The 24,549-nt window shown below is 39.0% G+C and overlaps 3 protein-coding genes across 5 annotated transcripts; 2 read left to right on the top strand and 1 right to left on the bottom strand.

Annotated features, from left to right (window-relative positions):
* The first annotated feature begins 5,685 nt into the window (after positions 1-5,685).
* LOC147175632 (uncharacterized) lies at positions 5,686-7,450 on the top strand. Its single transcript, XM_086074007.1, has 3 exons — positions 5,686-5,942; positions 6,031-6,124; positions 7,011-7,450. Exons 1-3 carry the CDS (start codon positions 5,839-5,841, stop codon positions 7,281-7,283), a joined length of 471 nt encoding a protein of 156 aa, XP_085930133.1. The 5' UTR covers positions 5,686-5,838; the 3' UTR covers positions 7,284-7,450.
* Positions 7,119-11,844, top strand: LOC147175631 (uncharacterized). The gene is made up of 3 exons (XM_086074005.1): positions 7,119-7,259; positions 8,019-8,159; positions 9,730-11,844. The coding sequence occupies exons 1-3, from the start codon at positions 7,243-7,245 to the stop codon at positions 10,343-10,345; spliced, it is 774 nt and encodes a 257-aa protein (XP_085930131.1). The 5' UTR covers positions 7,119-7,242; the 3' UTR covers positions 10,346-11,844.
* Positions 11,845-13,418: 1,574 nt separating this feature from the next.
* Positions 13,419-24,501, bottom strand: terb1 (telomere repeat binding bouquet formation protein 1). Of its 3 annotated transcripts, XM_086074003.1 has the most exons (19): positions 24,369-24,501; positions 24,015-24,083; positions 23,334-23,444; positions 21,985-22,116; positions 21,778-21,909; positions 21,620-21,680; positions 21,440-21,537; positions 21,222-21,350; positions 20,994-21,146; positions 20,798-20,929; positions 20,334-20,459; positions 19,860-20,214; positions 18,306-18,373; positions 18,167-18,220; positions 17,835-18,086; positions 17,252-17,323; positions 17,032-17,097; positions 15,446-15,501; positions 13,419-13,671 (listed from the first exon to the last, which is right to left on the bottom strand). In XM_086074003.1, exons 2-19 carry the CDS (start codon positions 24,073-24,075, stop codon positions 13,591-13,593), a joined length of 2,139 nt encoding a protein of 712 aa, XP_085930129.1. In that variant the 5' UTR covers positions 24,076-24,083; positions 24,369-24,501; the 3' UTR covers positions 13,419-13,590. The 3 variants fall into 3 exon arrangements, with proteins under 3 accessions (XP_085930129.1, XP_085930128.1, XP_085930130.1); XM_086074002.1 differs by having other exon boundaries at positions 24,015-24,501; XM_086074004.1 differs by lacking the exon at positions 15,446-15,501 and having other exon boundaries at positions 24,015-24,501.
* Between the last annotated feature and the right edge of the window lie 48 nt (positions 24,502-24,549).

Below are 24,549 nucleotides of genomic sequence, written 5' to 3'. Positions count from 1 at the left end.
GTGATGTGAGCTGGCCTTGACCGAAGCAGTCAGTTGAGTTTGCGCTGCTTTGCTGCCGTGCTAAAACACAACAGATTGTCCAATCGGCTTCCGAGGGAAAGTCATTAGGACGCCACCAACATCAGGACCAGCAGGAAATCCCTGCAGCTTTCTATAACTTCTCTGCACTTTCACTTGGTTTAATCATTATGATGAGATTGCATGTCTGATTATGACACCGCTGCTGTTTTTATGTGCTAAATCAGTGATAGAGGCGTTTTATGAAGGAGTATTACGGACATAAAAAAAGTAGAATTATGACAAAATTGTAAAGAAAAAAATCTCATTATGAGATTGGTCGTATTTTTGAGGCGAAAAAGTTGCACTTCAGTTTCAAAATTAAAATAGTAATATAATAAGAATAAAGTTAAGTTAACCAAAGGAAATTGTAGCCTTAAAAGAATAAAGTCATAATACGACGAGGAAAAATTTTGTAATTTTACTATGGTTATCATTTTTTAAATGTTTTTTCTTGACTAACAATGGAAAAAAACAATTCTTAATATTTAGATTTTAGTCTTGCAAAATCTCGTGTTAAAGCTTCACTATTACGCATTTATTTTCATAAAACAAATATTTTTTAAATATCTCCTGAAATTGTTGCAATTATCAGAAAATGGAAAGAAAAAAACTTGGAAAATTCTTTATTTGTTCACTATTATATTCTTGTTTTTCTTCTCAGTGTGGGCCCAGTAGTGCTTTGCCATCAAAGACCTTTCCATTGGATGTTTCCTTCCACTTTTATTTCTGAACAATCCCCGTGATTTCTCACGAAAGACTCATCTTAACCCATCCTGGGAATCTCCAAGGGTAAACACAATCCTGCATAGATTTCGACATGGAGCTAAACTCCATCCTTAATCTCTCTGACCGCAAGAACCACTGATCATGAATAGTGTAAATCATTTTTGCATACTCTACAGTTTGTGTCACTATGAAAAAGATTAAAATCTCCATATGTAGAGGTTGTTTTTTGGAATTCCAGCCAATAAAAAAACATTTACTTTTCAATTTTGTGTTGATTGTGAACAAGGCAAGGTCAGTTTTGCTAACATTTACATGCAAATAGTCTTGAAGCCGAATTGATCACTCCACGTCCTCTTTTTTCTCATCAGACTTTCTTTTGGTGGTTTTCCCTGTTGCGTTTCGCAAATCATCAAATCTTCAACAGCTAACGGAGACACCCCGCTTAATTTAAAGCACGCCGAACTTCCTAAATCTGTGTGCCAAGCGCCATATGGCCAATCACCAGCGTTTGTGGACCAGATGGCCAATGGCGGAGACCCGTAATCAAAAGTGGAGTTAAGCCCCAGAAGACGAGCGGAAAGATTAGTCTGCTTGAGAGGAAGCTGTGGGAAAGTGACTCTTTTGTTTGACCTTTTGACCTGATTGCAGCTTGTCCGGTTCAAGCCAGGTCACGCGACAATGTTTTTCAACAGCACGGTGAGCACGTTTACAACTCAATTTACTTCCATATTAAATCTATTTCTTCTTTAAAATTATTTAAAATGCCATTCATCCATTCCAGCTTCACAAAAAATCTTTTTTTGACATGTTTAATTAGGAAAAAAGAGAGAATGTAATGTAAAGTAATAAATGTATATATTTGTTTTTTTAATTGAAATAATGGCATGTTTAATACTTGTCAAACATGTTAGCTAATGCTATTTTGTACTATCACTGCAGCTTTTTCCCCATGTAGTCAGAGTGCTCCTTGAAAATAACAGATCTTATCCCAGCATAGCTTCCAAGTCACCTCGGTGCATGGACCGGATTACGACGCAATTAGTTGTGTCACAATCCGGTAAAATTCATAACAACTTGTTAACAGAAACATTTGGGGATATTAGGCAGTTAATAAAAGATTTACTTAGTAGTGTCATTTCACACTTGATAGGTGGGCAGGTACAGGTTGGCAATGATCAATTGCCTCATTCACTGACTGCTCCTACAAAAGACAGAGACTCTCCCTACTTTGCTTTCTAAACTCTGGTATATATGAAATAAAAAAAATTATAAGTATAAATATTATAAAATAAATGTTTCTTTCTTTTCTTTGTGTGCTTGCGTGCGTGCATGCGTGCGTGTATGTGAGTGTGCGTGTGTGCATATGTGCGTGTGTGTGAGTTTGTCCTCATTAATTCACCTGAAACCTGTTCAAATTCCCATACCCTTCACCTTAACCAAATACTTTAGAATCCTGCTAGAGTTGTGAAGTTGTCAGGAGACCAGAGGAAGGATCAAAGAAAAGAAAGATGAAACAAAGTGAAATCCAGCCCACAGAGTTACAAACCAGAATCTTTCATCAACCCCAGAAACATCTCAATTCCAACACATTAGGGAGACCTCAAGAGACCAGAGGAAAGACTGAAGAAAGGAAGGAAGGAAAGATGAAGCAGAGTGAGATCCACAGACATCAGCCTCCACCGATTCAGAGACCAGAGCGAGAAGCAAATTCTGTTTGAATTTTGGTAGATGCTGGTGTGGTAGATATGGCATGCATGAGGACCACCAGCAAGGAGGTGAGCCGTCGACCTCGACCAATACATTTTTTCTTAACATGCTGTATGTGCACCAGCATCAACATGTTTTTTTGTTTTTACTGAAAAACTGAAACAATTTATTTGACAGCAAGAAATCATGATGTCAGTCGCTAGATGTAGATTACATTTTTTTTTTTTTCCTGATCATGTTTGACCCACAAATTTGGGGTGGGGGGGGGGGGGGCGGTGGGGTTCAACAACAAGCTTTTTCCTTCTGGAAAAACCTCAGAAATCTTCTTAGTCCTGCCTGATCTGTGCATGTGGCAGCAAGCCTGAAGAAGGATGAGCGGCCATGCAGCACTTTGCTTTGGGCTTCTTTCATATTTTTTTACCACATTCGTATTTCATTTAAACTTGTTTTTAGTATGAGGACAATGTGCTGATGTTAATCGTGGTTATGTCAAACATGTCACCCATTTGTTGGTGTTTGGTGCCAAAAAGGGTCAACGTAGGGAATATTTAGGTTAGTAGCGTGCCGGGCTTGACAGAATTGCAAAATAAATAGTTCCTCCAATATTTCAGTTATAGTTTTCAGTGAGAAGGACCTAATGTTCTGCTCCCCTTTTTCCTTCTACACACTTTCATTTAGTCCAATATGCAAAGCTGCTCTTTGCAATCAAGGCCTAAGCACTTGTCGCAAGGGGCTTTAGCGGCGTAATTAAAAGGCCTGACTGACTGACACGGAGCTTTGGAGAAAAAAGACACAGTTGGATACAAGTTTGAATCATGAAGAGAGGCAAAATTTTTACATATATATGAGTCAATATCAACATAAAGTGCTTATATGAACTTCACATTTCACCCACGGAAAATATGAGATTTTCTATTTCACTTTATATTGTAAGTAGGTGTTGTGATGTTTGAAAAGCATATGATCAAGAACCCCCCCCCCCCCACACACACACACACACACACACATATTCTGTAGTAGCATATAGCCTACTGTAGTATACATGCAAACAGTACATTGTATGTGGCAGATGCAAATGTTTGCCCATTTATTACAAGACCGAGAGTTTCATTATTCTGCTATGTTTACAGAATAATTAAACATAGAGACAAATATATATATATTTTTTTAATCTACATAATTTCTTTAGCAAAACACATTGTGCTTGTTGATATATATTCTATTTATTTTTATATTATAAACAATGTAATTAATATATTCATATTATTATTATTATTATTATTATTTTCAATCATAACGTATTACACTCTGTGTGGTGGATCTATATTGTATGAGTTTCACTTTTTGAACTACAATACTAATATTAAGTTTTCAATTATCTGATTCTGATGATACCGTATATCTGCTGATTTAAATAAAACAGCAGTCATAAATGAGCAATAACAGCAAATAATTGTTGAATTATGGGTTCTGGTTCATTTTGGTTATGCAAAAAATGTTAAAATAAATCTGAGAAATGTCCATGTGGAAATAAAGCCTCAGTAAATATGATCAGAAAACAGCAACAGAAGAACGAAGTGAGTGCGCGCGTGTGGCAGACTTTGCAGTTTTAATTACACAGCGCGGTGATTGCTACCCCAGATTAAATCCATAAATCCAACCACACATTATATTGACTGAATACATATGGAAATAAAACTTTTCTGAGGGTTATCCATCGATGGTGAGCCGTAGCCAGGCAAGTCACCTTGTGTTAAGACGCAGTTGAATGGAAAGGCTCCCACCAACATGACATTCGATAGCATGGCTAAAAAGAGAACACTAAAACTCCAAATTGACAATTCATAAAACAGTCCTTTCCCCAAGGTTTTTAAATTGATTGTTTTTTTGTCTTGTTTTTTATTGAACAGGTTGCTGTCATACATCTGTAAATATGTACCGGTAATTTAATTGATATGTAAAAATATCTTTACGTTGAACTGTAACTGACCAACATAAAATGAGTCTCGGCAGTCACGTAAATGTGAACGTTAGCCTACTTTTGATTTTTGATTTTAAATGCTTGACAGGGCGGTAATCTATACAGATGAGATGTCTCACAATCAAACGTCTGCACAGGGCGGCCATCTTGCCACAATCACCTCGCTCCGGCTCTCTCATTCATAACGTTTTGTTTTTATCGTACATGTTCTTTTAAATAACTCAAAATGGGGTTTTTACCAAAAATCAACTGATTATCGAGCAGTTTAGTTTACAAGCGCAGTTATTATACTGTTAATAATTAATCATCCATATAGTTAATAAATAGGTTATTCAATTCTCTTTAAGATTGATGGTGAAAGAAGATGTTTGAAATTCTGGAGTCTTGAAAAGTTTGAGACAATTGTGCATTGGAGGACTGGATTTTGAGGTCACAAATGTAATAACAAGATTATCAGGAAAGTGTTGTTTGATTAATGTTATCCTAATCCAATTAAAATGTGATATATTTTAAAATCGTTTGAGATTGAAAATATTAAAAACATAAGAAAGAATTATATATCATTTCCAGTACCTCCCAAAGCAAAAGAGGTACAATTCAAAATTTTGAACAAAATTTACCAGACAAAGGAGTTTTGAAGACTGTGATTTGATTTCGATGTGTTGTGAAATGTGGTTGTAGAAAACCTTAACCATGTTTTCTTTCATTGCAATGCAGTACATTCCTTCTGGACTAATTAAAGAGTTGGTTACAATAAAAGTAAATATTGATTTCTCCATGACAGAAAAGTCTATTTTGTTTGGTGTGTTTCAGGAATATAGGAAATTAGAATTTGTTGTGCACGTTTTGTTGCTTTTAGGGATTTTTTTTTATTCACAAGTGCATATATTTCAAAACAAAACTGTGTCTCCACTGGGAAAATAATTTATTAGTACAATTTTGTAAATCTTTAACATGATGTGGGTTATGGATATGAAAGCCCTTCATTTCGTTTCTTTATTAGAAATATTTGATTTGTTACAGAAAGTCTTCTTACAAATATAATTACTTTGTTTGTTCGTTTTCTCCTTTTATTTTCTATTTTCAACTATATTCTTAGAATGCTTATGCTCAATCTATGTCAAGTAATTTGTCATTTGATGATACATGAGCGTAAAAAAACACAAAAAAAACGTTGACAGACACTTCCGCTTCCGTGTGTGTTACTTCCTTTGTGGTGATGTGCGTTTGTTTTCCGTGCTGCCTTTACTTTCGGAGATACTACCACAAAAAAAGAAGTTCTAACCCAAAAACAAACAAACAAATGCTGCTGCATAAACAATAAAAGTGGACAACGACGACGACGACGAAAAAAATAAAATAAAATGTCTGAGCGACGTCGCGCTTTGCCGTTGTGGATGTCCAAAAAGGAAGATGTACGGAAGGGAAAACAGCCCCTGAAGACCACCAGGAAGAAGAAAACCGCGCGGTAGCTCGAGTCAGCCTGTCGAAATTCAGCATGCATCAGAGTTAAGTCTGTTTAAAAAAAGAAGTTAATACTGTATTTGTTTTTCTAGGACTGTTCTTTACTGCATGAACGAGACAGAGCTGATAGAAGCGGCTGCTGCATATCTTGGCTACCAGCATGTAACTCCCCTGTCCGGCCAGCAGGTGACGCAGTTTCCTTTTTTTGTTCTTGTTTTTGTTTAGACATTTCACTAGCACGTACGTGTTCGAGGGACACGATTGATGACGTTTATGTTATTTATAAAATAATAAGGATTAAGAATAAGCTCTAACACAGTTGGAAGCAGTAAAGCGAATGGTTCGATGGATTTGAATAAATCAATCAGCTAATGTACTCATTGAGATAAATGAATAAAATAAAAAGACTAAATTTGTTGTGATTTTTTATTCTGATTAATTTAAGTATAGTTATTATTCCATTGATGCGTATAATTGAGTAAACTAAACTATGCATGAAAGTAAATATTTTTTAATAAGATAAATGAATAAATACATTTAAAATATGTTTAAATTCAAACAAGATAATGAAAATACAATTCATGCTTAGTTTGAATTAATTTAATAATAATGTTGATTGTACTCATAGTTGTTGAATATGCAACTAAATATTGAATTTTATAGTCACATTCATTATTTTGTGTTTTAGGATAAATAAATTGCCCATTATTTAATATGATCAATGAATTTTGACATTTTAATTAATATATACATTTTACTGAACCAATTTTAGGAAGAAAAAAACTGTATCTGCATCTTCCGCACAGTATTGAGTTTCTTTGTTCGAATCTTGGCACCAGTCATTTTAATCTGTCTTCCTCCGACATTCCACAAACATACATATGGCTCCAGAGTCCAAATTGTTCTTATGTCTGATTGAATGTGAATGGTTGTTACATATTTGCCTTGTGATTGATGACGACCCATAAAGGGTACCCCAACAGTTCCAATAAGTGACCATTATTAACTAAGCAAAGGCAGAATGCTAATAAATGACAAAAGCATACTTTTCATACCTGCCTCTCCATGACAGGCTGAATCTAAGATGGAGGATGCTGCTGGAAAAAGTGGCTCTTCACTAAAGAAGACAGAAAAGCCGGTGGCTTTAGAGGAGGGGGAAGAGACATATGTCTCAGAAACAGACTTGAATGTTGCCGAGATGGAGACTGTGCCTTACACCGTGAGCAACCATGAGAATGAAGAGGACACGAGAGGGCACACGGAGAAGACAGAGGAGCAGCATTTGACTGAAAACCAAGGCGGTGATGACGCCATGCGGCTTGTACGAGAAATCTTTTTCACCTGACGATACACTCGCACAGACATTGTTGACTTGTGTTTGTATTCAGAGAACCCTTATTAATCGTGAGGATACGATACCTACCTGCAATGGGTGAAAACAAGTGGCTTTGAAAACAGCCAGTGTACACAGGCATTGAATGACTTAATTTATTAAAACACTTATTTTATGTATGACTTGGCGCCTTAGTCTGCGAGACTGTCGTACATCACTTTGTGGAAAAAGGTAAAGTGTCCATTCAGAGTATACCATCATGGCTTACAGAAGTTGGTTTAAATACCAGTTTGCTTGTTTTTTGTACTAATTTGCTTACATTTCGTTGTTCTGATACCATGATGTACACGAAGTTTTGATTAGCATCTGAGATATATCTATTGAGAGAAAATTTAATTGCATTATGACTGATGAAATATGCATTTAGAGCTTCTCCCTGACTTATTGGTACAACCATATGCCGTAGTATGGCATACGAAGAGACAGAGACCGAAAATAAAGTGAAGACGCAGCGTTGAAATCAATGTATTCAAGTGAGGTTCACTTAACGAGTGGCAACGCAAGATGGCCGCCGGTGCCTTCACTTCTGCGGTATTAGCCAATCAGCAGTCAGCTAGTCGCTGTTTACTTGCTCCACAGTGCAGTTTAGTAACAACCGCCTGACTGCTTTTATCAAAATTAAAACAAATATTTACAAGCAAGCTCTGAAACTTGTGTAAATAAAGGCTTTTGACGAAACTTCAACAGGTCCACGGGACCGCGCACGCTAGCCCTTAACAGAAGAGACGGGCGCGCTCCCGAGGCAACACTTAAAGGACGCGCGCGCGACCAGAGAGAAGGCGAATGTCCGTGCATTCATCCACCGTCGGCCAGCCAGCGTCTATCAAGGTGGGTTACGTCTCTAAACTATTAATGTCATCACAATGACATTGTGGTGGATTCATATGAAATATTAATATTTGAAGTGACTTTTTTTCCAAGTTTGAAGAAGGGGCGGGGCAGTACGCAGGACTCTGCTTGTTTATGAATACCGGTAGCTTGGAATATGACAGAGAGGGAGGACAGGTCCTGTGATTGATAAAATTATAATTACCGGTATACTGTATTTTGTATAGTATTGACCGTGAAAAAATGCATCTCATGCAGGATACTCACATACAGATTAATAGGGCTGAATTTGAATATTTAGCCTCTCGTGATTTGTTTGATTATTTGAGCATTTCCCTCCCTTCTGATTGAAGTCAACAAATGCAGATTATCATGTTTCTGTCCTGAGTTACTTTTGTGTGGGGTGTATTAAGAGAAGTTTTTCCTCTTAGAGCTGCTTGGTAAATTGGGTTGACCATCATGTATGTTAAAGATGTTCCCCCAAAAATTTTAAACATACAATCATAAATGTTATAGGCCTACCTGTTTTCAATATTTACTCAATGTCGTTCTCAGGTAGGCAAAAAGTTATCCCACTGATCTGTATATATTACTAGATAGCCGATAGCCCATACACGCCCGTGCAAGCCATTGAAGCCACAAGGCGGCCATTTTACTCCTCCCATCTCGTGAGCAGACTACTGTACTGTACGTACAGATTAGACATATACAGTTCGTAGACTAGACTCTTAGTATGGGGGGGGGGGGGGGGGGAGTTGTGGGGTGGTCACTATTTTTAACAAGTGGGTGGTCTGTGCTGCTTTTTCTTTTAGCGCTCAGTTCCTTAGAACTCAATATTAGATTTGGCAGAGGCATCTTTTGTTGAATTACAGGTATAATTCTTTAATTTTAAAAAATATACACGTTTCCGCCTGTAAACAACATTAAGCATATCATTTATACATGTATTTAAGGCAAGTAGTAAAATGTCTGAAGTCCTCATGCTTATGTTTAACAAATTCAAAACATCATAAATCATGCTGTTTCTACTAAGTACCGTCTCAAATGTTCTCCAATTCGATACTGTAAATGTATAGGATCGTATGCCGAGAAATGTTTCTTGGGTGTAGTAATATGGCGACCTCTCGGCTTCAAAAGTCTTGGCCTATCGGTTATATATACAGATCAGTGAGTTAGCTTCGCTTCTTCTGTTTCTTCTTTTACTACTTTTTTTGGAGTCTAGAGCTTGCGGCCTCTCACAGGTCAGTGTTGGTACTATGTTTGATTGAGAAGACCTGTGATTGGTTCAGAATATGCTTCCTGTCTGTGTGTGGTGGGCTGTGTTAGTATTTGAACTACACCGCACGCACGCATGCACACACACACACACACACACACACACACACACACACACACACACACACACACACACACACACACACACACACACACACAAACCAAAATAAGCAAGAACAACATCCTTGTTGTTTCTCTATTTTTTTTTTTTATCAGCTCAGGTGCTAAAATTTGCTACATTTATACCTTGCTTCAAAGTGCTTGACAAAAGAGTCAACATATCTCATGACTGCAGGTTCACCATGGGAAACAAGATCATCAGGAAGCGCGAGTCTGCTGACTCACAGCAGGAACCAGCCGAGGATCAAAAGACTGAGGAGATGGGAGGTCCTGATGTGATGCCCATTCAGGAGGCTGTGCCAGCAGAGGAACTGAACGTGGTATTAGGGCAAGAAGTGACTCAGATGGCATGTCTGCCCAATGAAGAATGTGTGTCCGCTCCTGAACCAATGCCAGAGGCTTGTGTTGAGGTCGATTTTGCGACAGCCCCGGTTGAAGAGAAGGATCCATCTTCAGCTCCTTCACTTGACCCGAGCACGCCTTTCTCTTCCCCACCACCCTCAATCACACCCATCCTGGAGGCAGAGGTTGGAGACGTCCCGGCAGCTGATGGATCTCCAGATGGTGCCGAGGCTGCAGTGAGCTCCGCCTCGGATCCAGATGCCGCGTTGAAGGCAGGGGATGCTGGGAATTTGGAGGCAGTTACTGATGGGAATTCAGAGCAGGAGGAAAGCCCAAGTAAACGCCTGACGGAGTTGTCACTGACTGGAAATGATCCAGACCTCATTGAAGACACCCCTTTAGACACGGGTGCGTCCGCTGAATTGATCCGTGGATCAGATGATCCTTAGTCCCGCTACAAGAATCCTCAAGGAAACACGACACTGATGTCTTGGGTTTTCACATAATGAAAGGTGAACATCTTAATTCTTGTCTTTCTTCATTTACATTTATGCAACAAGCGTGGGAACAAACTATGCGACTTATCATAGGGGCTTTAAGTGAACTGCATACCGCATTTCCACAAATAGTGGCTGCGAGCTTTTATATACTCAAAAGGGATGAGGACATTGTATGAATGCATTAGAAGAAGAATATGAAACATTACCAATCCATTAATCTCCCGCGTGTGCAGACTTATCGATAAGCAGTTCACCATTCCGTTGTAAAAAATGTTATGTTATGAGAAGATGCATCTTTAGCCACGATCAACAAAATGACCTTCATTTTGTTGTTTTTGTTGTGACCACAGCGAGTCACCATGCAGCATGATTTGTTTGGCGCAGTTTTTACCCCGGATGGCCTCTCAGACACTACCCATCTGGTCTGGGCACAGTAGTCAGGGGCTGACACATGACACATTTTATTTGATTCAGGTCTGCCTCTGTGCTTCCTGGTATACTGTAAAATGCAGTGAGTAACAAAAAAATAAGAATGACGGGTTTATAGCGCATTTCATACACAGCGTAACTCAATATGCTTCACATACTGTAATTAAAAGTACATTTAAAAACATTGAAGAGATTTAAAAGCAAAGTAAAAAAACAAATAGTTTACTAAAATAGTGTACAGTGCAAGAACAATATTTTCGCAAACATGATTTTAAAAATATTTGGAAAAATTTAGGTATGGGAAAAGAAAATCATTTTGACAAGGATTTTAAAGCATTTACACTTAATTGGTAGGTTTTAAATCTTATTCACTGATAATAAAGGATACAAGCAAATTAGGTACAGAGGGAAAAAAGTATTTTAAGGGTGATTTGGGGGACGCGTATTATACAAAAGTGTGTTATTCACGGGATTTCATGGAAAATGGTAATATACAGTGCCCCTCCCCGCCTAATCGTACATTTTCCTGGGAACTTTTTTGTTCATTTTTGATATGTCCATCTATAAACGGAGCGAATTGCAGATACTGCTCATTTTCTTTTCCAGTTCAGAGAAGGGAAGCGACTTTTAGTGAGTGGTTTTAGGTGTCTTAAAAGGTTTGCCACTATTTGTAGAAATGCAGTACTGGGACAAAATATTTTTTTTATTTCTGCAAAATAAATAAAAAACAATGCCCTTTCTATTATTGCATGTGGATCTCAAGTGTATTTTTCCATAGTGACAAGCTGTGAATTACTTCATCTTGATTTCTTATTGTAATAAACAAATTAATAGTATCTCCCATGTGTTATTTGAGAGAGAGAAAAACTGTATAATAGCCAAAAGCGTATGTGACGAAGATTGTGTTCTGTTCCAACAATAATTATGTAACCCAAATTTGTACGCAAGTTGGGACATGCTGTTAACTACCACTAATGCAATAGTAGTCATGATTACAATAAATAAGTGTATGAAAAACACTTCCAGGGCATAAATGTAAAACAATTAAATGAAGAAAAAAACTGCAAGTATGTCGGTAACTGATCGTGCCTTCCGTAACCTTGTACAACTGTTGACGAGAAAAAGTCAAAAGTAGATGTTTGAGTACATTTGGTTATTCGACAAAAGTGTTATGTGATGTGCATTAGTTGCGTTTGCAAAGCCAAACGTGAAGAGAAGAAATGAAATTCCTGCACAGATCATGTTTGAGGCAGTTCCTTCTCACAGTCTTGAGGGGAAAGACGAGAAAGTGGGGGCGCGACGGGGCCACATTCTTTCCAGAGGAAGACGTTTTTTGGGGGGAAGGGGACCCTGGGTCAAAAGTCCTCAAGTGTGATTGTCTTGATCCATGAGAAAATCTACTGCCTCTCCCACCATCCGGACCATCTTGACAAATTAAGTCACTGGCGTGGTATGCGAGGCCACCACCGTCTCGCACTCAAGCTTGAGGAATGCGCCCCAGCTTTGTGAGTTTACAGCTTGCATCATTTTCCGTTCCACTTTTCCTCCTAAGAAATGATGTTGCACCCACAGCTTTTGAACACACTCCCAGGGACAACCGACGCCGACATCACCCAGTCCCCACCGAATAGGAGAGGCACTTTTAAGAACACTCATTCCGTAAGTATAACTCGTAAGTCGGTGATGCATGGAGAAGCTGGCCAAGAACACACAAGCTGCATGATTAATGCCCGTGTTTGTGATTCCTGCCATAGCAAAGCTCCATAAACACAACTGCTGGACTCATGCCCCGAAAGTCTTGCTGATTTCCTGTCTTGAACAGTGGCCAAAACCTAGCAACTCAAAAATATAGATTCAATTATCCTATAGGGGTTTTACAACGGACAAACACATGATGCAATTGCCTGGGGCCACAAGATTTTGAGGGGCGCCCAAAAGTCTCTTAAAATCTGATTAATAAAGGTTCCTTCAATTTCAAACAGTTATTGTTTTAGTCTTAATTTACACACCTGAAGACATGAAAATACTTGATCGACCATGATTGCTTTGTACGGTGGTCCTGAAGTGTAAACAAAATGAAAACAACAAAAGCAAATAGCTGAACAAAACATCAAAACTCTAAACACAGCAGCAAATGAAAAACACAAGATATTATCAAGTTATCTGATTCACCCAAAACGTGCCCCCAGTTGGTTTGCGCAAAAAGTTCAAAGTCTGTTGGAATGAGGTGAACAAATTGCTGCCGGCAGTCACGTACCACCTATCCATTTTCTACCACTTATCCTGTTCAGGGTCATGGCTGAGCTGGAGTCTATCCCAGCTGACTTTGGCAGGGCACATCCTGGACTGGTCCCTTAAGTCAATCTCAGAGCACATATGGACAAAAAACTATTCACACCTATTGCCAATTTAAAGTCTTCAATAAGCCTAGCATGTTTGTTTTTTTCTCAGAATGTGGGAGGAAAACCGCAGTACCTGCAGCCAGCCACAATAATAAACTTAAAGGAGTACCGAGCTGACAGCGTCAAATCGAAACTCATCACACATTAGATGGAACAAGATAATGCAAGTGAATATAAGTTATGATCACAGACATGGTTTAAACATATATTTTAATTCATAAATGACAACAAATACCCCATTAACAATGTCTACACATTCATAAAAGTGCAACAGAACAAGTTTGGACGTGCTGTAGAACAATCCATTACTTCGCACACAGGAGCACATTTAAAGATAAACTGCAGTGGAGAACTGAAGGCTGCTTACTTGATGCAGTTGATGTCGAGATTTTTGGATTTTTGGTCCAGGATCACACACAGTCGGCATCCTGGGGCTTTACTTGTCTGAAGACAGAAATAAGACTTAGGATTGATTTACACTGCGTTGTTTAAATGATACAATTCTGATTTCTTGCTCTAAAATAGCGCAATTTGAATTTGCCGGATAGAGAGAGAAAAAAAACATAAATCAAAATCAGGCCTTTTCCAAATGTGCAACGTGATCTGTATTGGACATCCGCCAATGCATCTGCCCAAATAACACAAATAAATTGCAAAACTAAACTACAGGGCAAGCACAGAACATGTTAAGTGTAATTGTGGGCTGCCTCTTGAGTCCGGCTGCTACCCATCTACACCTTTTATCTTCATCAGTAGGTATGCGATAAAAAGCTACATTTGGTTATTAGTACAAGCAAGATATGACCATTTTAGAAGATAATCGATTAGATACTGGACTATACGCTGTACGAGATTCAATGGATCTGTACGAGGGAAGTAGCTCTTTTGCCGTCCACCGTCCGGGAGGGGGCGTTCCTATGAGAACTGTGACGTTACCTGCGACAGATCTTTGCCGGTACACAACAAATTGAAATAACCAATTTTGAAATCAAAGGCCAGTAAAGACTGTTTGTTCAAATATGAGTGTGTTTATTTTAAAAGTTGGATTTGTTAACAAAATGCCTGCAGTTTCTCAATGTTTTTAAAAGTGAAGACAATTTGCGAGTTTGGTATTTTTACGAAAAACATAAAAGTCAATGCACATAATTTGCTTTCACGGACCACATAAAATGGTGTGACAGGTCGGATGTGGGCCCCTGGGCCTTGAGTTTTCACACATCTGGTCTCGTGGGGCACGAAAGAATCTCTAGTACAGTTTAATTGTATTTCACTTTTTAGTACAATCTAAAAACTGCTTGTTTTAAAACATTTATTTAGGTTGTTTTTTTTAAGTTAAACTTGGATGTGTTAATCGGTTAAGTAAAAAATATACTTCCTCTTTGTATAATAAAAACAAACAACTGTGGTGACACTGCCGCTTTTGCAAGGACAAGGTCTGCTTATAAACATTTCCCCTTATGTGTGCCAAGGTCACTCTGAAATGATCTTTTTATAGATAGGGGACAGTGGGGTCATTTGTGCCATGGAGCAAGTAGTTCCACGCCTGTTATTTAGAAAACCATAGACGATGTTGGTCAAGTGACCACATATTTTTGAAGAGACATCCATTTTACTCATACGGTTAAAAAAAAAAAAAGAGAGACACATGGCTTGAGGAGTAAGCACATATTCAAAAAACTGTTTTTTGCCCTACAAAGTAAAATTTCTATGATTGAGGTTTTTTGATGGCTGTTTGAAAAAATATAGACAACTTTAAAAACAGTTCACACATGTTTTAATGCTTTAGTAAGCTACATCGTATGGTTAGCATGATGCTGGCTCAAAACAGTCGGGGGATGCATTTTCGAAATGGTGGGCTTGGAGTAATTTGGGCCAAAGGGCCTGGGTTAAATTGTGCCAATGGCACAACTTCCTCTAAATTATGATTATTTACTCTATATTGATTTATTGTATTTTGTTGTTGTTGTAAACTGTATTCTTGCATGTGATCACTAAAAGTATGTGCTATTCTTAATTTTTGACCAAAATTCATCATGCCACCAGATACAAAAGGACAGACAGGGTTTCTAGTCCTCTTGAGGAGTTGGAAAGAGCAATGAAAGAGGGGAAGACCAAACATATGATTGGAAAGGAGATACAAATCTGCAGGATGGCCACACAAAAATATAGGGATAAGAAAAAAATAGGCTCGCTCAGGCTTACCCTCCCGTGCACTCACCAAGTGACAAATCTGGTTGTTCTGCTCACTTGGGTTATGTGTCTTCAGACATTTCCCTTGCCAAAATCCACAAAAAGAAAGAAGAGAATTGTAAAATTAAGAAAGTGAAAACAAGAATTGTGACTGACACACCTGAGAAGATGGAGTTGGAGAAGGCTAACAAAGAAAGAGAAGATAAAAAGGCTGAACAGGAAAAGAATGAAAGATGAAAAGGTCTCTGCAAATCAACGTTTTGGATTGAATTTGTCTTCCTTATCATTATCCTTTATGAGATTAAAATAATCTTTTTTACTTAATTTATCAATGGCACAATTTACCCCACTAAATTCTGACAAATGGCACAACCTACCTTGCACTGGGGGCAAGAAAAAAAATGTTTTCCCTAAAGCTATATTTCTCAAACAGTTTATTGTCGATCCAAAGTGATTGCTCCCAGGGATGCACAACATCCTAAACATGAACACATTTTAGTTGGAGGCATTCCTGTAATCCCTTTGCGTAAAAGACACTTTAAGTAAAAATTGGCACTACTTACCCCACTCTCCCCTATAGTGTGATGTAGTGTTAGAGCATGTAATACCAACTAACACTAAATAAACATGGTAAATGGGGTGGGTGGTTGTGATGCATACAGGTTTGAGTTTCACAACCCTTCTCTAGTGTTGGTGGGGAAAGGGGAAGCTTTATTAGAGCTAGACAATCCTCAGGAAGTGGGCAAATTGAAACTTGTTTTGATGGGAACAGATATTTTTGCTCTTCATCCTTTTAACCTTTCTGGCAGCATGGCTTTCACGCTCATTTTGCTCTCTTCTGTTTCTGGGTTTGAATGTTAGTGGCTGCTTTTGCATGTGTCTCTCATTGCGCTGCGAAGCTAATTTCCCACAAATTGGAAAATACAAATCACATTTTAACCTGAGCATGACAGCAGAAGTAAGAGAGTGCATTCATCAGACATGATGTGGAGCCAATTCCTGTTGGCTTAAATCTGCAAAAAAAATGGTAAAGCAAGGATGGATGAAGGGCAAATGAATAGAAACTTGTGGCTGTGCAACTCCCGACCAGCACTGGCCTGCACTCTGACAACACTGGCTGTATTCCAAACATTCCTTCTGATATTTGTTTTTTTTTTAGTTTGCCGGCTCTCAGCACACACACACACACACACGCCTCCTGTCATCTATCCATTGGGAATACAAACTCACAGCTCCCCTCAGGCATTCTCAGGGAAGCCCATCTTAGTTTGGAGAGGACGTATAGTGGAGTTAAATGCTCAAAAGGTCGCAAAATACAGAGTCGGAACATTTTCTGGGGGGGAAAATCCTCTAATTTTGCACTGAACAAAGATTCAACTGCCGTGAGATAAATTTGTATATTTTAACTATTTATTATTTGCCTGTTCAATTAGTAAATGTTTTATAATGGGCATTTAGACCCTGGAATGTGATCGTTTGCACTATTTGTATTGGGGGGGGGGGGGGGGGGTAGAGTTTCTACCGTGTTTGTGTTGTGCCAGAATATTTATTATGGTTATGCAATTTATTTATGGCCACAGCCAGCCAAACAAATAAGAAATACAGTATACGTACCGGACCTGTTGTGAAAACGCAACTTTTGTATTTCAGTTCCTCTTTGCAGCGGGATCAAGTTGATTCCTATCAGTGGAGATTGAAGACACACAAATTCAATGCTTGCAAGCAGACACAAATACAAGTGATGGTGGATATCATACCAATAACATCGGGTAAAAGTCAATGCGCACGCAGCTACAAAATATAAAGAAAAACCCACGTGCTATGTCATTCTTACCATTGTGCCTCTTCAAATTTCTTTCAGACGGCTTTGGCTTGGCTCCTTTATAGATGGGAGTCAGGTTGACATCTGAATGGAGGAATAATTTAGATTGAGTATGTGGGGATGTGGATAAATGAGCAAAGAAAAATACATGACAAAACTGAAGCAAAGCAGCACTGTGCTCTAGTGGTTAGCACTTCTGCCTCACTACATAGTTCTGTTCTGTTTCAATTTCATTTAAGGTATCTTTTGGACAGATGTGAGTCCATCAGCATTCGATGTTAGGATTTGCAGTTTTTGTAAGAATATGGCCATTGACCTTGGAGCAATGTTGCAAAGTTGCCACCTGGCACAATGTTCTTCTATCCCCCAGCCCAGTGCAGCCTGTTTTGGTGTTTTCATCAGTGGCACAATTTGGCAGGACAGATCCCGTTTTGAGAAACTTCTCCAAGTATCAAATTTGCAAAAACTTCGTCAAATTTTGATGGCCTCACGTCTGTCCGAACTAAACATAAATCCTTGCATCCTTCCTTCCATTTTTTTATGCAGTCCATGGAGGAAAATTTTGGGACACCCAAGTGGTCAAGAAAGGACTTACTTTCTAAATTCGAATACGGAAGCCTGTGGTCTTTGTGGGTTCTCTGTGGCGCTACCACTGATTCTCTCTCAGGTTTCGGGTGGGTCGATCCCACCATTCCGTGCTTTCCCTCCAACAGAGAGCAACGGTAAGGGGCCTTGTAGCGCTCTGTCGCCTGGAGAAGAACCTTGTGCATTTCGCACTTCTGACGGCAGGAGACCAGGATAGATGCAAAAGTGCGACTGGTCAGTTTCTCAGAAAGCAACACGCAACCTGAGGGAGTAAAAGAAATGTATCTCAATTACCATGAAGGCACAATATATTAATCCTTTTGTGAAATACTCTTCTCTTACCTGAGCATCTTTTATTGTGCCTTTTCTCCCCAAACATGTCACTGTCCTGCAACTCTGAACATCATAACATTATATTTAACAACATGAAAAACAACTCATCGACTTGAGACACATATGTACTTAATTCTCCGTGGCTTACTTTCTCCATCACTGCATTTAACAGTTCTTGGTACTTGGTGGTCTTGCTCTGGAGAGTTCATTGGGGTACTTGGAAAGAAGAAGAAAAACATGGTTACCCATGCTAATATTAGTGTTTGATGTTAGGCACTTCATAACTGAAGAAATGAGCATTATAATTTTGTATTGGATATACTTGGATTGTGCAAGTATGCCTAAAGTGTAAATTACAGGGAGTCCTTGATTTACAACAGTCCTCACCTACGATGTTTACTTTATGAATGCGATGAACTAGATTGTCCGGCGCCATAAGAATATCTTGTCACCCAGCAAGAGAACGGACACTAAGTTAGTGCCGCACTTACTGTGTTTGTTTTATTTATGCTACACAGTGACTCGAGTGATCGGGTGGTACATTAACCGCTTGGTTGGTGGTTCAAATGAAGGCCCCGGACTTCCAATGTAGAGTTTGTTCTCACTGTGATTCTCTCATGCGTGGGTTTTGTTTGAGAGCCGAAGATATAGAAAAATGGAAGGATGCTACAATTCTCCACATTCAAAACTAACAAAACAAGAGCAAACTGTAGAAAGCTGACCATTTTTTAAAAAGTTACTTGAGGATCATGAATATAATATCTTCATATCGAAGCCTGACACAGGCCAGAAAGTGTGAAAAAAAATGTTTTGGAAAAATTTAACTATCTTTATTCGCAATTCGTAAATAGTTAATTTGTATCTGCATATTTAGAAAAACTGCCATATACAAACTCTTTTTTTTTCTCAGCCCACCACCACTTTTTTTTTTTTACTAGCCATACAGGCCGTGTCAGATGTCATCTATAATATATGCTCCAGGCCTCTTAAAAGGAAAGTCAGCCCAAATAAATTCTTAACAATATTATGCTATTTGCAGCTCTACTGATAAGTATTGTGTTTCTGGAACATTAATTCAGCAGCAAAATCCAGTTTTTTTTTTATATCCATCTGAGGGGGGCGGCCATTTTGCCACTTACTGTCAACTGAAAATGACATTACAGTTACTCAGGGTTCAGGTAATAACCAATAATTGCTCACCTGTTTTCTGAGTTTGGTCATGTGACATTTTCAAGCTATGGTGTGATTGGCCGCTACCTGAGTCCTGAGTAACGGTGATGACATTTTCAGTCGAAAACAAGTGGCAAAATGCCCCCCCTTCCCCCCGAGATGGATAAAAACGGTGGATTTTGCTGCTTAATTCATATTCCACAAAAGCAATATTAATCAGAATGTTGTGTTTAGCACATACAACATATTATTGTAAATAAGTAAAAATGTGGTGACTTTTTTTTTAATGGATGGGGGGCCGCAAATAGTAATAATTTGGACACCAAAGGTTTAAGTGCACACTCAAACTTATCAACAGATGGTTGGATGAAATGGCCTAGAAGTGTTTTTTTTTTCATATAAATAATTGTACTGTAACCATAACACTACTACTATGGTAGTAATAGTGATCATGTACAGCAGGTTCAGACATGCAAATTCATTACTGTGTCGAAAAAACAAGAAGCCCCTGTAAAATCTAACAGCTTCTAACCTGTCTACTGTACGTGCTTCTCTGCCTCCCTCTAGTTGCTGTACTTGGGACTGCATAAGGGCTCCAGTACCGTGACACACTGCACATGACACAATCTGTCTGCTGCTTTCAACCGTCTCTTTTTCAGCACATGACTTTGCATTCTTGACGTGTCTGCCTTCTGCTTCTTGTTGTTTTTCCTCATTCTTGTTGACAACATTGGAGGATTCCAGTAAAACACCAGGAGCCTTGTGGTTGCCGTCTTGCAGCTGCTGTGACCTTGAAGGGAATGAAGATGGGCCAGACTCTTCAACGGCTTCTGTGTCAAGTTTCTTATCTTCCGCCTGCTTGGGACCAGGGATTCCCAAGGATGTGACTTCATACACAGACAAACAAAATCCACCAGTTAGCAACCAATTCATTTGATTATTGTATACATTAACAATCAGGATTTTGTTTGAGGAAGCTGCGTTCAACTTCACGCCACTGACTTACTAGTCTGTTTGCAGGTCTGCAATATAAACGTTGCAAACTTTCTGACCTCCTCGTTCGCATCTTCAGCGAGCAGCGTGATGATGAGTGGCAGGCCGCCACACTGCACCAGCTGGAACTGGTGTTCCTCTACGGACATGCAAAGAAATAAGTTGCTGTGCTCGAAAGCCGTGCTTTTGATGTTAAACAACACCTCTTTTATATTTGGACGACAGCTTAAATGTAGGCGGGAAGTGGATTTAATGATTTGATTGAAATGTATTGGAAGTTCTATAAAAGTAAAATAAAAAGTGTACTGAAATAAATGTTTAAAAAGAACCGTTTGTGAAGATTAACTATGAATATATTGAACTCAGAAGTTAAATACAACTGAACTGTACTTAGGCGGTAATTCTTTCGCATGTCACTAGAGGCAGACTACGTACCGCACTCAAAATTGTTCCTTCCACGGCGACTTCATTTCTTACCAGAAGCTTCAGTGAAATGGCCCAGCAAGATGAGCACCGCCAGTCTGTCCTCGCAGTTGAGGTGTGGGCTCGCCAGCAGGGAAACAAGATGATCCACTACATTATAGCGGGCCAGAACTAAAGCCAGTTTTGCTGGGTGGAAATAGGACACAAATGAGACCGTTTTACAGTGAAACGTCATGAGGTTAATCCTCACCATTGTTAGCGACACAAGCTGACACAGTCTTGATGATTATTATTAAAAGTTGGCAAGACGACGGGCTTGTGTCAGATTCAAACGCCAGACGGATCAGCATGTGAACAAGGGTCTCTAACACTCCGGTGGCGGCAAAGCACTCTTGAACACGCGCTGCAAACACAACATACATGTTGGATATCACACAGGGCTTTAATTTGTCCGTGTGCAATGTTGACTTGACGTTACCATTGTTGGCAACTGTCATCGCCATGAAGGAGCAAAGGTATCGAAACACCTCAAAGCAAGGCAAAGAAGTCTGCTGAAGCCACCATTTCATTTTAGCAAAGGATGACACGCAGACACGCTGTGCCTCTTCTGGAGTATGTGGGGAAGACAAAAGTTGGCAGAGCTCTTCCGTCAAGCATCATGGCAGTAATTTTTAATTCACTTTATCTTTGCAATACCATTCTGAGGGTTGTTGACACATCCACAGAGAGCATTTGACACTGATATCCACAGACAAACGTGAGCAGAGTCTGCGGTAGATTCCGGGAACATGGTCCTAAAATGGCATAAACAAACATTTTTACAATATACATTTTCTAGATATCTGTGCAAATACAACAACACTGATTCTTTTGCACCTGAAGATGTTCAGCAGAATGTCTATGCAGCCAGTGGTTTGGGCTAAAGTCTGTCCTGCCTCTGGAAAAGACAAGTTACAGTATTTATGAGGCTTATGCTCTTGAATAACACTGATTTATTTGCCTTTTTTAAAGTGTGTGAGCAGCCTGGGTCTTACTGTTGTTGGCTACCAACACGGACAGTAAATAGACTGAGACACTCTTCTGCTTAAGTGAAGCATCTTCTTCATTCATATAGCCACAGAGATCCAGAAACATCTCCCGTTGGCACAGAGTATTCTTGCAGTACACTTCAAGAAGAAAAACACATGGATGGCACTTTATCTGCATAGATTTAACTAAGAAAATAGCCACGTAGTACGTACCATTGGCCTCTGCTAAAGTGCCGAGTGTAAAAAGCGCAGTCTGCTTCACATTTGGATGGACGACATTGGATTTGAAGAGGTTGTACACAAACATCACACCTCCCATTTCCCTCAGCAGGTCCACATTGTGCTCTGAAATCATACGTTAACAGTGTGAAACGCACTAAATAAGAATAAAAATGTTCAATGAACTGGGCCATTTGTGTTTGTCAGATATATGAGGATCATATTGTGACAGGAAGTCAGTGGGGAGATTTTGACATTTTGTGGAGACCCCAACACTAGGAGAAAAATTAAAAACACCTGCAACGGGGTCCGCAACTATACCTGCGCAAGGGCAATATCCCGCAACGGGTGAGCCACTCACCCGGGTTCGGGAGAAACTTTTGTTTGTTTGTGTGTGCGTGTGTGTGCGTGTGTGTGTGTGTGTGCATGTGGGGGTGTGTGTGCGTGCGTGCGTGCGTGTGTGTGTGTGTGTGTGTGTGTGTGTGTGTGTGTGTGTGTGTGTGTGTGTGTGTGTGTGTGTGTGTGTGTGTGTGTGTGTGTGTGTGTGTGTGTGTGTGTGTGTGTGTGTGTGTGTGTGTGTGTGTGTGTGAGAGTGCATGCGTGCGTGGCGGCGGGGAATACCCTTTATGGAAAAAAATATTGCGTGGTATCATCCTTAGAAAATCTTCGTTCAAAGAAATAACATCAAATTAGAGTCAAATACTCTTATTTCTCAACAGTCTCTATCTCCTCAATCCATTTCTTTGGTTTGCTACTCACCTTCTCCGATTGGCTGACAAGTTTCAGTTAAAAAAATAATCCACCAATAGCCTCGTCGAAATTACCATGATGGTTCAAATGGCGTCACTTGACCAAAAAACTCAACTTTAATAGCTTAGATGGAACTTTATTGGTGAGAAGAGCAGTGTGGGCAGCTAAATAGGTCATTTTATGATTTTTTTTTTGTCATGGAGAATTTTAGAGGCCTTTGAAGTGCTTGTTCCATGTCTCTATTTATTTATGTATTTTTGAAAATTCCACAAATATGGCAATGAAGTTGTCACACTGCTATGATCACCAAGTCCCCAAGTGGCAATCATTGTCCACTCATGAGCCAATCCAATAAATCAACATGCATTTATAAGGAGTTCATTTTTAAAACACCAGGGAGGACCAAAGTAGTGTACTATTTATTTAAACCACACAGGAAATAAAATTAATCAACCAAAAAAATAATAATCAATGAATAACACTGTAAGAGCAAGATGTGTGTTTATGGTGTTTTAGGTTGAACCATGATATATTGCCATACCTCAAAGAACAGGGCAAAGCATTTATAAATGAACAAATAGATAGTTTCTTACCTTTTTTCTCACATATGGAGTTGATTGTGATGAGGGCTTTCTTTTGCAGATCTGGACAGTTCATCTGGAACTTTACACATTCCAGCAGCAAACAGAGATCTGTCTTGATGGCTGACATCACAACCACAAAACAATAGCTACATCAATAAAGCTACTTAAATTAACATAGCCATATACCAATATATATGTTGTAGATCAATTATTCTCGACCACAGCGTGCCTGAGAGATCATTGTTGTGTCATAGGAAATAATCCAGTTTCGCCTAATATGTCAGATAATAACTATTTCGAACAAATAATGTACACGATGGATGGATCTTTTATCCTTGGCAGTGACCTAGTGACAGGCAGAACAATTAAATGCTCTTCCACTAGATGGCAGAAAGTACAATTGACCAGTATCCTCCTATGCCATTCATAAAACAGAATATTTTAGTAGTGTTGTGTTTAACTGAACAGGCCCAGAGTCGAGACAAGGCAAGCATTATTTCAGTAACTGTACATAGTTTTTGCCACAATTTTGCTTGGTTGGTTGTGCCCTGACATTTTGCGAATACGCAGTCAGCGATATTTGTAACTTCAAATAATCAAATTTAAGTAGTACAGGTGTCATGAGGGCAGCTGGTGTTAGAGAGGAGGTTGCAAAAGATAAGACTGAAAGAATGTGAGCATGTTACTCACAGTTGCGGCTGCTGGTGTAAATCACTTCATCTGTGTTCTCTTGAACTCCCAAGTGATACATTACTGTAACTGTTGCCAAGCGTTAATTACAGCCAAAGTAAACTTAGTTGGCAAAATTGAAATGATGCAGAATAAACAGATATGACCCACGTATGGCTATTTAAAAAAACATGAGGTAAACAAATATATTTACAGTACTTTGAAAACATCACCAATTTTCACCATCACCACATTTAGCCAGTTTAGTCTCGTCTGAGGTAGCTATAGCACGACTTGGGTGTGTATATAAACAATAAGATAAATAAGTGAGTCATACGTCCAAATATGGACTAGAAATTGATTCAAATTGTGTACCTCGACTGTGTAAATATATTTTTGTTGTTGTTGTTGTTGCTAAAGCTCTTAACGTAATTATTAACCTTAAGCTAATAAATGAGACCAGCACTCGGGTAGCCTGCACACACAAAAATAAACATGGCGTCGCCCATGACCGACTTCGTTTAAAAAAATAAAAATAAAAAATAAAATAAAAAAG

The sequence above is a fragment of the Leptonotus elevatus genome, chromosome 4 (genome assembly GCF_054856555.1).
Source record: "Leptonotus elevatus isolate MCC_2025b chromosome 4, RoL_Lele_1.0, whole genome shotgun sequence".
In the NCBI taxonomy this organism is placed as follows: Eukaryota; Metazoa; Chordata; class Actinopteri; order Syngnathiformes; family Syngnathidae; genus Leptonotus; species Leptonotus elevatus.
This window is presented reverse-complemented; position numbering and strand designations above follow the sequence as displayed.